General features: G+C 34.4%; 1 protein-coding gene across 6 annotated transcripts in view; it reads right to left on the minus strand.

Moving 5' to 3' along the window:
• The window catches only part of CAPS2 (calcyphosine 2), a 32,472-nt gene that overhangs the window by 4,047 nt on the left and 15,091 nt on the right, over positions 1 to 13,334 (minus strand). For all 6 annotated transcript variants that reach the window (XM_040553587.1, XM_040553593.1, XM_040553610.1 and 3 more), the window contains 8 exons: positions 13,061 to 13,128; positions 11,016 to 11,135; positions 9,827 to 9,901; positions 8,887 to 8,982; positions 8,687 to 8,780; positions 6,560 to 6,675; positions 2,171 to 2,247; positions 379 to 533 (listed from right to left, as the gene is read on the minus strand). In XM_040553587.1, the coding sequence (XP_040409521.1) occupies positions 379 to 533; positions 2,171 to 2,247; positions 6,560 to 6,675; positions 8,687 to 8,780; positions 8,887 to 8,982; positions 9,827 to 9,901; positions 11,016 to 11,135; positions 13,061 to 13,128 (801 nt within the window). The remainder of the gene's footprint in view (positions 1 to 378; positions 534 to 2,170; positions 2,248 to 6,559; positions 6,676 to 8,686; positions 8,781 to 8,886; positions 8,983 to 9,826; positions 9,902 to 11,015; positions 11,136 to 13,060; positions 13,129 to 13,334) is intronic.

The following is a 13,334-nucleotide window of genomic DNA, read 5'->3' on the forward strand; positions in this document are numbered from 1 at the left end:
GCAAGTCATCATTGGTCACTGATGACCATAATTCACATTATTAACCGTTTTGATAGTTGTGTGCTTTTCTTGTAACATAGTATTTAAAAAGAAGAGCAATAAGTAAATAGTACCCTACAGAATATCTTCAAAAGGCTGAAAAAGAAAAATGGATTGCACTCGCACTTGCCGCTCTTCATAACACAAAAGGATTGCACACTTATTTTTTTTATTTATTCAAGAATTTCACATAGGACTGAATGTAGAAATGCCAATATAACACAAGGAAATAAAGCCATGGAAAAAATAGGTATTAAGCTGTAGTAGATTTAAGCAAAGAAATAATTCCATAAATTAAAGTGAAATACTGCCCAAGCTTACAATTTCAGCTAGACTTACCCCTTCAGGCACTTCCAGATGGAATACTTTCAGAGCTTCTTTAAAGTCTGCCTGAGAGAGAAAACCATTTCTGTTCTTGTCTATATGTCGGAAATACTTTCCTAGGCCTGTTATAACTCGAACTCCTCTTTTACTTAGTGTCTCTCTGAGCATACCTGAGGATTTACAGAAGGAAAGGGCATAACAATTACCTGAAGTTGACCGCATGCTATGGAGCTGTTACAAAAGTAAACAAGGCCACTGGCACTGCTGCTTAAAAGGCACATCCACACAGCTAAGCTCTCATACCTTTAATGACCAGATGTGAGTTCAAAATGAAACTATCAGTTACTTAACATGTAACAGAAATCACATAAAGCAGCAGCAACATCTAATAAAACATTAAAAAGATCACAGAAGGAAAGAATGTCTGCTGTCCTATATATGCTCAGATTATGAAACTGCTAACTTCCACTGGAATCGAATACGTATGCACTATTATTCAACGCCCAAAGCAATTCAGCAACACTGTACTTTGCTAATACAAACATCCATTAAGGGACACAGATTCACTCCTTTTCTGTACAGAGGTGTTAAATACATGTGGAAACAAGAACAAGTATCAGTAATTCTGCAAAATCGTTCCAAACTGATAGGCAAAGAACTATTTCTACAGTAAAAATGATGGCCTTATCAAAATCTCTGTGCAGCAGTTTCTCTTTAGGGCTGTATGAGTTTCCCAGCATACCCTGCTAACAGAAGTCATCTACTATTACCATATTACATCTTCAAATTACTGGCATCTACTATTAAAAAGCAAAATGGAGGGGAAGAGGATGAGGGACAATTTTTTTTCCAGTAAAGATCAAATTCAGAAGTACATTAAAATACGACTTGAAGTATATACACTAAGCCTTCTTCCAAGCCACACCAGCAAGCTTTAGATATAGTCAGATAATTCAGAAACACTAGGACAAAAAAAAAAGAGAGGAAGGAGAACTAGAAGATAAAAAATATCCCTAACGTATTATTCCAACAATCTTTCTAAAAGTAAGTGCTCAAGTAGATTGTAGTGACCAAAGAGTGCCTACTTAAAGCAGGTTTGCTATTAAAAGTTATACTGGAGATTCTACAAACTAAAAACTGTTCAATTCAACAGTTTTTGTGGACTCATGTTACACAGCAAGCGCATAAACATCCTTCTATAGTTTTAAACACAAAGCTATGCTCTTGTCCAAAAGACTATAGGTAGGAAATTGGCAAAATACAATTACATATTCTAGAATATACTATTAAATTGTACTCACATATTTAGTAAGGATAACGTTGAAGAATATGAAAAAACTACTTTTCAATGCATAGAAATGATGGCCAAAGAACTATCTAAAACAGAATTAAGTGAATAAATAAGATTATGTTTGCATATTTCCCCAGGTTTTTTTTTAATTTGATGCCAGTTTAACATAGGATCACTGTTATGATTTAGCCTTTTTTTTTTTTTTTTTTTTTTTTTTTAAGATTTTGTTGTCACAGAGAGTGATATTTTATTGGTTACATTCACAATTATTCTGTACTGTTTCCATGATCTTTAGCCAGACTGTTTATTTAAAGAAGGAAAGTTTAGAGTAGAAAGTATTCTTATGAACAGTTTATTCCAGTATCAGATTTTTGTAATATTCTGATAAATATCTAACTCTTGGTTAGCTTCATTTATTCGAATAAAATCTTTGAAGTGTCACCACTCTTCTTTGTGCTGAGCTGTAAAGACAGAGACACAGAAATTAAAATTAAGTGGGTTCTGGTAGACACAAACCTTGAATCTTCTTGAAAACTCTGCTGTCATTGGTCACTTGCTCGGAACATTCTTGCTTGAATTCCTCAGAGGGAGCTCTAAAATAGTAACAATTTAAAGTTGACTGGGGAAAATCATATGTAATATTACTGAATTCAAAATAGCTGTAGTAAAAAAAAAAAAATGAACTTTGTATTTAGTTCTTATACTGTCCTTATAAGCACTGTGTCCAAGTGCTCGAGTTTGACGTGGCATACAAAAAAGTCCTTGCTGAATAGTTGCAGATATACAGAAACTCTTGTCTGACACTATTCCATTAGCAGCTCCTCTTCCAATTTATAACTCATGCATAATTCCTCCTGTTTGTACAATCTCCAGAAGCATATCTGAACAGTCCTAATCTTCAGCTTAGACCAGTGGAAAAGTTTGTTAAAGCAGCAACACTTGGTAACCAGGAAAATAACATGAAGTAGCTACAAATCTCTCTTTAAAAGAAAAAAATCAAAACTATACAAGTTATATCTTGAATCATTATTTTCCTAGAAAAATGTCAAAATTATAAGACCAAAATTAGTGAGCAATTTTCCACCTGTTTTATGTCTTGCACTTGTGATTAATGGCACACAAGGGCAAAAAGACTAACATTGTTATTAACTAATCAGGAAAAAGGCAGAAGAGATTATCTTTCATGATGCAGATCAAGAACAGTATCACTTAAGGAGGCACTGGGGACCAACACAGCAACAAAGGAATACTTCTGCAGAGGAACAGAACTATTTAAAAGATTTCTACCTGACAGTATTCAGGTATTTCACACACTATCACCGAGTCCCTTACAATAAGAATGGGTTCCATATGACTGTATTCATTCAACTGACAGTATATGACAATATATGTCCTGAACCAAGGAAGAATTGCCATGGACATGGTCCATCAAGGACACCTGAGAGCAGTAAGAGAGAATTCCAGACCTTGTAACTGCAGTGACCATGCATTCTCCATGCAACCTACAAGCAGCTCCAAAGAGCAATGGCCAGAATTTACTAAACAAAGAGATAATGAAAAATTTGCAAGCTAACGGATAGACATTTTTCATAAAAGAAATGGACATGGTATTAATAGAAGCTTTGAGGAACCTGAAGAGTTTTCCATTGAAGATTTCAAGGAAGACAAATACGCATGTATGCTAATTATTGTTTAAAAACCTGCTTTCTTTGCTTGGTTCTTGCAGAACTACATAAAGTAATCCATTTAAGAGGGCTCTAATAAATAAGTCATGGATTTCTAAAAATGCTCCACAGAAATGCTTGGAAAAAAAAAAAAAAAAGCTAATAAACAGGACACAATAAATGGGAATCACACAAAAAAAATATCTTGTGAGACAGCTCAGAGAAACTTCAAGAGGTAGAAGCTGCTGTATATGCTTATGAAATATCCCATATATTTCCCAACATATATTCTTGAGAAACTTGTGTCCCCCATAGATTTCAAATTTAATTTTAATTACTAGAACAAAGTAGTGGTGAGGTGATCACTCAAGAAAAGAATTAACTAAAAGGCTTCTGCACTCACATGGCTTTATTGTTAGCAATCTGGAGAAACAATGGAGACAAAAGAATAACTCTGTTTAGATCTTTAGATACCTGTTGGAGGGTACTAGACTGTCCAGATCCTGTTTACTTTCAACATCTGACTGATAACATCCAAGAAGCACAAGGTACCGAGTGTTAAAAGCATCACTAGCAGGGTAACAAAAGAATGCCAATAGGCCTATTGTATGGCTTCCTATTTGTCGCAGTATTCAGATCAGCCTTCTTAAAAGAACGCCAGCAAAGTTCAAATCTCCAGGAAAACATGTTTATGGATATTGATGCATTTTTATTTGAATGTTGAATAGATAAACATACACCCTCAGGGAAAATAAAATCTCTCTCAAATCAAGGAATCAATTTCTTGAAATATGTCCAGATAATTAAAAAGCAGTAATGACAGATATTGATGATGGAAATGTTAACACCATTCTAAATTACTTCTATATCTTTTTTTTATCTATGCTTACACTGCTAACTGTAGGTTATACACATCCAGAAGAAAGAAATGCTTCTAGTTCAGGTATGAGTTATAAACTATGAAGGGAGTCACCTAGTACTGGGACCAAATAGGAGTCTTAACTACCAAGGTTAAATTGCCAGTAAAGCACATAAGTTTTCTATTGGGAAATGCATAGGCCTTCTCATTTCAAATACAAGCTAACCATTAACAAACACAAGAAAACACCTTATCTTTCCACAATGTGCTGTTTTGCATCTTCTTCTGGAGAAAGCACGATTAGCTACATGTATTTGACATGAAATCTGACTTAATAAAGAGTGAGTTTCTAACCTCATTTGTTTCTATTTTCATTGCTACATGCTAACTATATGTCTGCCAAACGAAAACAATGTAAACTCACAGTAGTTAAAGAAGTTAACTACTAAGGCGACAAACTATGGCAAGGGTTTAGACCAAAAGCTGGATCAGCGCATCTCAGGTTCCTTCACTAAAAATTATAGTGAAATTCTGTATTTTGTGTTCTCAGAAGGGCTTCCCAGTAATCCAAATAAGTTAGTATAAAGCTTGATAGAAAAAATACTGTGGAAGAACCTACTGGAAAATTTAAAAAAAAAAAATTAAAATGTGCTATAGTTATTTTAATCTTTTAATCAGAGTAGGAAGACAGATGTAAAAACTACTGCCAACTTGAAACTGCGTGTTCACCAGTGCCTTGCCATGAAGGACTACTCCTTATTTCGGAGGCCGAAGACTTACCTCTCTGCTATTAAGAATTTTCATCTCCAGTTTGGGTACTTCCCATTATGAAGTCCCTATAAGCCTGTCCATATCGAACTACCTAAACTGTAAAGTCAACCACCTACAGAGGACAACATATTCTCACTAGAACAAGCATAAAGCACAAAAGATAGCTTGTGACAGAAGGGCATAGCTCCTCCTGAAAATCTGCAACAGACCTTTTTGACTCTACACTCCTGAGTGGGATTCTCTACGAGTACATTAATGGGGATAAAAGGACTCAAATCATGAGTTTTCCACCAGAGAAGACCGAGTTACGGTTCAATAACACCCCCACCCAGACACAGCGTTCAGAAGAATGAGAAAGACTTCAATTTACTACCTGAAAAAAAACCCACACCTCAGCTTGAGAGAGTATAAAAAAGAAATAGCAGAAAAGAAGCAGCAGAAAATATGAATTTAAAACCCAATGAACAGGTCTTCATTTTCAAGCTTTCAGAAATAACACTAGATCACCTCCAAATTCCGCAGGTAGAAAATTATCAACAAATGAAAAAAAAAAAAAAAGATATTTATCAAAACAATATGCTTCTGAGATGTAAAATGTCCTACACAAGCCAACCAATATTAAACTATATTATTTCATGAAAACCCTGCAGACAGGGAACAATTAGAAGTAAGCATTATACAGCTCTATGTTTCTACAACCAATTAAATTTGAATTTACAATTTTATGGACTGTTAGCTCACTAGGGCCTCTTTGCAGAGCTTTCAGTGTAAAGGGACCTTAAAGTGAATATTACTGTAACTGAGAACAAGCTTCATGTATCTCAACACTTGCAGAAAGAAAAATAATGGTTAATTAAGTTGTTCTGATGAAAGTAGTTTTCAGATAGTAAATATATTTGAGGCTCTGTTGTTCCTAGTCAAGAAGAGATTGTAGTATCTGATGTACAAGGAGAGGCTGTGAGAACTGGGAATGTTTAGCCTGGAGAAGAGAATGCTCAGGGTGATCTTACCGATGTGTATCAATACCTGACTGGAGGGAATACAGCAAGTGGATGAGAAAACAAATGTGTTGAGATATTAGATGCCCCAATGCCTGCAGTCTTCGATGTGTAGCAGTATCTCAAAGACTGAAGAAGGAAGGCATACAAAAAGGAAGTAAAGAAGATGGGGAAAAAAAAAAAAAAAAAGCCATCAATCCCTCCCCTGCCTGTGTTCAAACACTTGTATTGGCATAACTGATATAAGCATTTAATATAAGCTTCATGAAAGATTCAATGGTAATGTTGATCACAAAAAAATGATTTTTGCCCTGAATATAGTACATTAGTTCATCACATCAGAAAAGTTTCAGAATATGATTTGTGTTAAAAAGACTTCAAACAAAGCAAGTAAGATAGCTTCATATTTAATTAATTCCTTTTTTCAAATTACTCCTTATCATTCTAGGAAGTTATTGAATTATAGAACATCCACTCACATCTATTACTAATTTCTCCTAACAACAGCCTAAATACAGATTTTTTTAACAGGATAAATAACACATTAGAAGCTCTTATAAAAAAGTATTTTTTGCTTAAGGAAGACTAATTTGAAAAAGTTAGCTGCACTTACTTGAGAAAATCCATAGCTGTTTCATCAATACTTATCACACGAAGGGTGAGGACTGGGTTCTGCTTGACACTTTCTGGAAGATTATGATCAACACTTCGGAAAGTTAGGTTAGCTCCCTGTTGGCAAAACATAGAATGGTTTACAAACAGGTCACATAGTTCGTAGAATATGTTTTGCAAGACTTTCAGAAGTATGATCGTTAAAGTCTTGCTATGAAATGATGGGAAAAGTGTAACTAAGGTCAGTTAACCTTCTTAACAGAGCTTTTCTAATATTAAACAAAAACAGACTTCAAAATGAAACTTTATCTTCTACATGGAGGCTTGTCTAGTAAGAGCATCTGCTCTACCCTAATTCACAATTGAGTAATGTGATACTATAGATTGTTGTTCCCTCAGCCAGGCTCTACTTTTGTATTTTTCTTATCCTTTCATTCTTATGGAATCCAAAACTCACTGGACCACAGAACAGATGGTCACAGAAGGTGCCACAATGATTCTCTGAGAGCCAAGTTTTCAGACTAGAAGAAACCCTCCACAGTTACACTCAATAACCTATGATCATACTTAAGATAAACAAACAACCAAAAGGTAGACATCCCAAAGTTCAAATAATCCTTGCAATGCTTAAATATGTAGTTATTCTTTAAAATTACTGTATTTCAGTAATAAATATTGAATAAAAACACACTAATACTAGTAAAAAGTTCTATTCAATACTGTCCCTTCTGAGTATTAAAATTCCTCTTCCCTCCAAGCTGGGGACAAGGGACATAGCTTCTTTAACTTCAGAAAATACGTGAGGTATCTGGTTTGTGAGAAGGAGAGGGAGGAAAAGAACAGAAGTAAACTAGAAACAAAGAACATTGACAAGAATCAAAAAAGCAGTAGCTCTAACTATAATATCCATGCAGGCTTGGATTATAAAGATTCCAACACCCATAAAGTAGGAAGATACTGCTGCTGTGCAAGTGTGTCAACCACTTGGACTTTGTGAGAGATTTGTGTATCTTAATGTCATCCGAGAAACTGAGCTTGAAGATATGGAGAGTCAAAAACATGACATCATTCCAAAGAGATAATGAACTCGGGGACAGCACATTTTCTGGATGTCTTTAAGACACACCTTTGTTTAAAACACATTCCCATAATTCCATTTGCAGGTTGCAAAGATACAAATGACAACCAAAAAAAAAATCTAAAAAAAGAAGAGTTAGCTTCAATCTCCATACCATAAACAAAGTCATCTATTTCATCTTGGAAACTCCTATATGGTAGTTACATGTAAACTGCTAGGATTACTCAAGTGATTAGACAAAATAGTAAAAGCTGATGTTGTTGCCTTTATTTACAATACTTCATTCAAATGCATTGTTTGCTCTAAACTTAAGATTTACAGGAGGATGCAGCAAAACCATCCTGTATTTCAAAATTTACGAATATTTATGAAAATGCTTGTATTTAAAAACAATGAACGCTTCTCCAAGTACAGATGTACAGCAGCACAGAAAACACAATATGATCCATAGTCAATGATCAGATTATCTGGTGTATCAAGTCTACCGTAGTTTCAAATGCTCAGTTAAGTAGAAACTTGACTATACATGCTATTTATTCAAATCATGTTTCAAACAATCACCTTTTTAAAGAAAAGAAACAAACAAAAAAAAACTAACAAAAGCTCTCTCTATAAAGCTGGTGGTAAATATTTTCAAACTTTAAGTTAAAACCAATTCCCTCATGCTTAAAAAATATTCAGTCAATGCCTTCATCAAAACGTCTGCAAACCTCACAAAGATCATTAATTTGTTAACAAGTAAGTACTTAAGTCTTCTATTTCAAGACTCTCCTTCCCAAATAGTTCATTTTATCTACAAAAAGCTCTACATTATCTGCAGTCTTGTGCCCTCTAGTGGAAAATCTACAAACTGAAGCCAAAATTGGAACCCCTATATCATGGAACGGCAAAGTAACCCAGACTCCTGAAAAAAACCTTAATTTGACAACATTACTGAAGGGAAGACCAAATGTCTTCCCCTGAATGCTAGATAACAATTTTCAGTTCGAATATCTAAATATTATTTTCAAATCACCAATAAAACTGCCTTGCATTCAATAGAATACTTACAATATAGAAGTCACTAAGATCGTAAGCTTTTCCCTTCTTTTGTCCTCGCTGATGTTGATAAATTCCCCTCTGAATGAAAGGCAAGGCATTTGTTCTGTGAAATAATTCAAAACTAATCTTAAAACAATTACACTTATTTATGTTTGATAGGTACAGTGAAAGATGTTTTATAATTTTTTTTTTTAAGTAACGTAACCTACCTATTTTTTCCAAACTGTCGGAATTCATACACAGTAAGGGATCGGTCATATGCAAAAAAGAATCCAATCAACTCTCTACAAGCATCGCGACCATTTCTAAAAGGAAAATTAAAAAGCACCTTTATATTTTTTTCATCTATACAAACCTGATTTAACCCAAACACAAATAACACTTCTATTTTGAAATACACATTTTATATCCAATCTTGCATATTGCACAATCTTTTTCTTTGAAAGAGCCATCTATTTGTACTAAACCACTGTGGAATCCATCTTCTGGATTTGGAAACACATCTTAATGCAATATTCTGTTCTCCATAACATTAAGAACGTCTTTCAAAGCTTCATGTTTTAGAATGCCAATATAATTTTCATTCGCTAAAGGATGACGTAAACCTGGACTACTGCATTCATTATGGTAGATGAAGCTATGGGGCTGAATCCTTGACTATGTCTATACAGCTCACTGCTTCAGAGTTGAAGAATATGTCACCACTACTCAATTCAGAACAAAGATGCCCTCAGCCTGTAAGCTTAGTATGTAAGGAGCTACAAAAAAGACATAAAGCCATCCTTTCCATCCACAATGGTTGCCACATACCAAGAGAAGGCTTAAAGAAGTTAAAATTAAGTGACATGCTATGGTTAAGAGCACTCTTTTACATCCCTGTGCCAACTGTCCTGCACAGAGCTATGACTGACATGATGGTAACGTAACATTATTTATGTATCTTAATGCTGTACAATGGGACAGTAAAGACACTGTATCAGCCATGTCAGGTGTATTATATGCGCAGGTCTACCTACCTAGGTAATATATACTTTTTTCTATATATGTAACAGAGAAGGAAAAGTTCAGTGCAATTAAATATTTCAACAAGGTAACAATCATCATTCATAAATTCACAGAATTGAAAAGCTTTACAAAATGTGTGATTACCTTGATATAATCCTACTATCAAAGCGTAGCTTGTTAGAGAGAACGCTTTCAGTCAATCCTGATTTGGTCCTTATTCTGAGAAAATAATGCAGCAAATTAATGATATCTATATGCTCACAGAGCAACGGTGTATATGAAAATAACCATTTCAAAACATGTAAAATACGGTATCCTTGGCAACTGGCTGAGGAGATGATTCTTGTGGTTGAATTAGAAAGCAACTCAGAGTTGCAATGTGGAAAGCACTCTGTAATTACATCATATGAGATTACATCTACAGAAAGCATAGACATGAATGGGATATTTTGTTTATATGCACTTATGTCAAGAATTAAATCTCTACCAATCATTATGCTTCCATCACTGAATCAATTTTCTTGCAAAATACCCATGTGGGGGCTTCTTTCCCCACTTAGATACTTTATATTGACTATAACTAGTTCCCAAAACAGAGATTTGTTCATGTGATGAGTGTAAGAGATTGAGACTGAGAGATTGTTCTTGACACAGGTTTTGTTGCCTTTTTTCTTTTAAATAAAAAGAAGATATTTGTTGAAAAAGACTTCAGAAGATGATGTTAAAATGTACAAAGCAGAGATATTTGCCTGCATGTTGAGAAAGATTAACATAATAAAAACAGGATCTGCAGATTCATGTTGTTTTCAGCATGCATTGATGAAAATCAAAATATTTTCTCATTTTTTCTTAAGCTGTTGGAGTTACTGTTTTAATGCTCACAGTTCAGAAATTACATTTAAATGCCAATTTTTCAGCAGAAATCAAAACATGAAGGAAAAGTATGATTATATTGTTAAGATCTACATTAGCATTTATGGATGCATATTTATGCAATTTTAAGCACCTTGGGATGGGAATCTCTAAAAGGATACAACAGCATTGCAAGGATTCAACCAACTCAAAGTCTGACAAAACCCTGTGATGAACAGTATCAGTATGAGCTTAAGATGGTTCTTCCATGTTTTATAAATACTGTGAATCATTATACACAGAGAATCCCCAAATAGGTCCCACTAGGCAATTATACAAATGGGGGAGGCAAACAATAAGACCTCAGTTGAAGTTTTTTGTTCCAAGTGAGCAATAAAACACCTGGAAAGGCAAAGAGGGAGCACAGAGCCCAAAATAACAAGAAAATATTTCTAAAGAATGACCACTAGAGAAAACTTACTTTGTTTCATGCAGTGTTCTTTTTCTAAAACGCACGGGTGTGTTCCCAAGTCCCAGAAGTCCATGAGCTTCCTTGGAAACATCAGCACGTGTGGATTGTTCTGGGTCACTTATAACAGCTCTGACCAAAAAGAGCAGGGAGAAGCTCTCTGACTGACACTAAGTTTAAATTTTAGTTCTTACATATTCTTACTCAAGGAAAAAAAACAAACAAAATAAATAAAAATGCCATGTGAATAATTCAACAATAACACGTTGAAGTTAGCCATTACACCTGCATAAATTTGAGGGAGGGTTTCTTGTTTATTTGGTTGGTGGTTGTTCTTTTAGGTTTTGTTTGTTTTTTGTTTTTACAAATTCTGAAATCTATTACTCTAAATCAAATACATGAAAGAATAGTCTGGTAGTGCACTACTATGTAATAACTTTGCATGTAGGCAAATTATTTTAAGTATATTTTCTTAGAGTTATGGAAGCGATATTAAAATATCAAGATTATTAAGATAATCAGCTGATATTAAGATATTAAACTGATACTCTTAGTATCAGTTTAACAAATAAACAAAAGAGAAGACCCCTTAAAAATACATGTTATTGAAATGATTAATAATCAGAAGGAAAAAACTATTTTGCATAGCTGATGTGAATTTATAAACTTTCTCTCTGATCTATGCAGATCCAACTTTGTACACATCAGTTATAATAATTTAACCACAAGACTGGCTCTATTAAAACAATCAAAAAAACCTTTTGTGTTTCCTTTAATAGATTTTCCACGTGACAGTTTTGAACTAATCTTCCCCAATTAACATCCTGCTCTCTGATACCAATTTGTTTGGCAGTACTGGCACAGTTATATTTGGAAAATAAACAGAGAGACTTTTTCAATTAGAAGTTCATCCTGATGCAGCTGCAGCACTACTGGATATTGTTTTGACTTTGTCAACAGAATGGTTCAGAGCAGGAGATGCATAGATACGTGCAAAAATAAGGAGAAGCAGCTGAAGAAGGTTAAGAATAGAATGAGCATCAATGATCCAAGATGCATAAAACTAATCCAACACCAGCAGCACTGAAACACTTCAGCACAACTAGCATCTTTTTAACACACATTGTAATCATCTGCTCTAACCACATCATTGTAAAGATTTGATATGGGACAAGCATTTCTTAGTTGTTTACTTTGTTTTAATTGGTGATTTCTGCACTTAAAGATACTGCTGGCTTTCTGGGCTGCAAGCACACATTGCTGCCTCATGTCGAGCTTCTCATCAACCAACACCCCCAGGTCCTTCTCCTCAGGGCTGCTCTCAGTTCATTCTCTGCCCAGCCTGTATTTGTGCTTGGGATTGCCCTGACCCAGATGCAGGACTTTGCACTTGGCTTTGTTCAGAACAAGTTTATGGGAACAATAATAAGAAAAATAATTTTAATATACTCAACTTTACCTATCTGTTACTTTTTTTTTTCCTCCTTAACCTATGATGGGATCTTTCTACATAGAACCAATGCTTTCTTGGAGCTAAAGGGATAGCAATGAAGTTGAGAGCTTTCCTGTACAACCTAGATCAATTTGATTAATCTGCTCCTTTTTTTTCCTTCCTGATTAACACTGATATAATACTCCTTTACTTCAGAGAGATGTTGTGTCAATATTAATAATGGAATATTAGTAAAGGTGACAGTCTTAGAACAGAAAATAAATACTAAAGATTTGTAATTTGTAACAACAGTTATCCATATATTTTGCAGATGTAAAAGGTTATTTCTGAAAAGTACTGTTACTGTAAAACCCATAAATTAGATTCAGATACAAAAATCAACACTTCTTCTCAAAGAAAAATGAATTTAAACATAGCACTTGAAAGTGATTTTAAATTTAAAAAGTTTTTCATTTAAAGGGATTTTAGAAATAGCACTATGTAAGACTACATAAGAGTTGCAATGAGGTCATCAAAACATCTTCCTAGCAAGAGAAGTCAAACACTCACTGACCTAAATTCTTCTGTAGGGAACACTGTAGTTTTACACTGTAAATTCACTTACCTGGATAACTGATCCACCATCACTTGTTCTACCACAGCTTGTTTTCTCCGCTCTGCAGCAACATCCTCCTGTAAAGAAAAACTGACTGAGAGAAAATAACATTAAACAAGCACATCAAATACTAAAAGAGCTCTTAGGACAGCGTACAGAGATCACCATCTTACAAATGTCACAATTAATTTGGAATTTTCAAGGGTTTTCTTCATCTTTTCAGTTAGAGTCCTATTTGCATGACAAATAATACTCTCTGCTACACACTCAACTTGTCTATGCA

Source organism: Cygnus olor, chromosome 1 (assembly GCF_009769625.2).
Source record: "Cygnus olor isolate bCygOlo1 chromosome 1, bCygOlo1.pri.v2, whole genome shotgun sequence".
Taxonomy (NCBI): Eukaryota; Metazoa; Chordata; class Aves; order Anseriformes; family Anatidae; genus Cygnus; species Cygnus olor.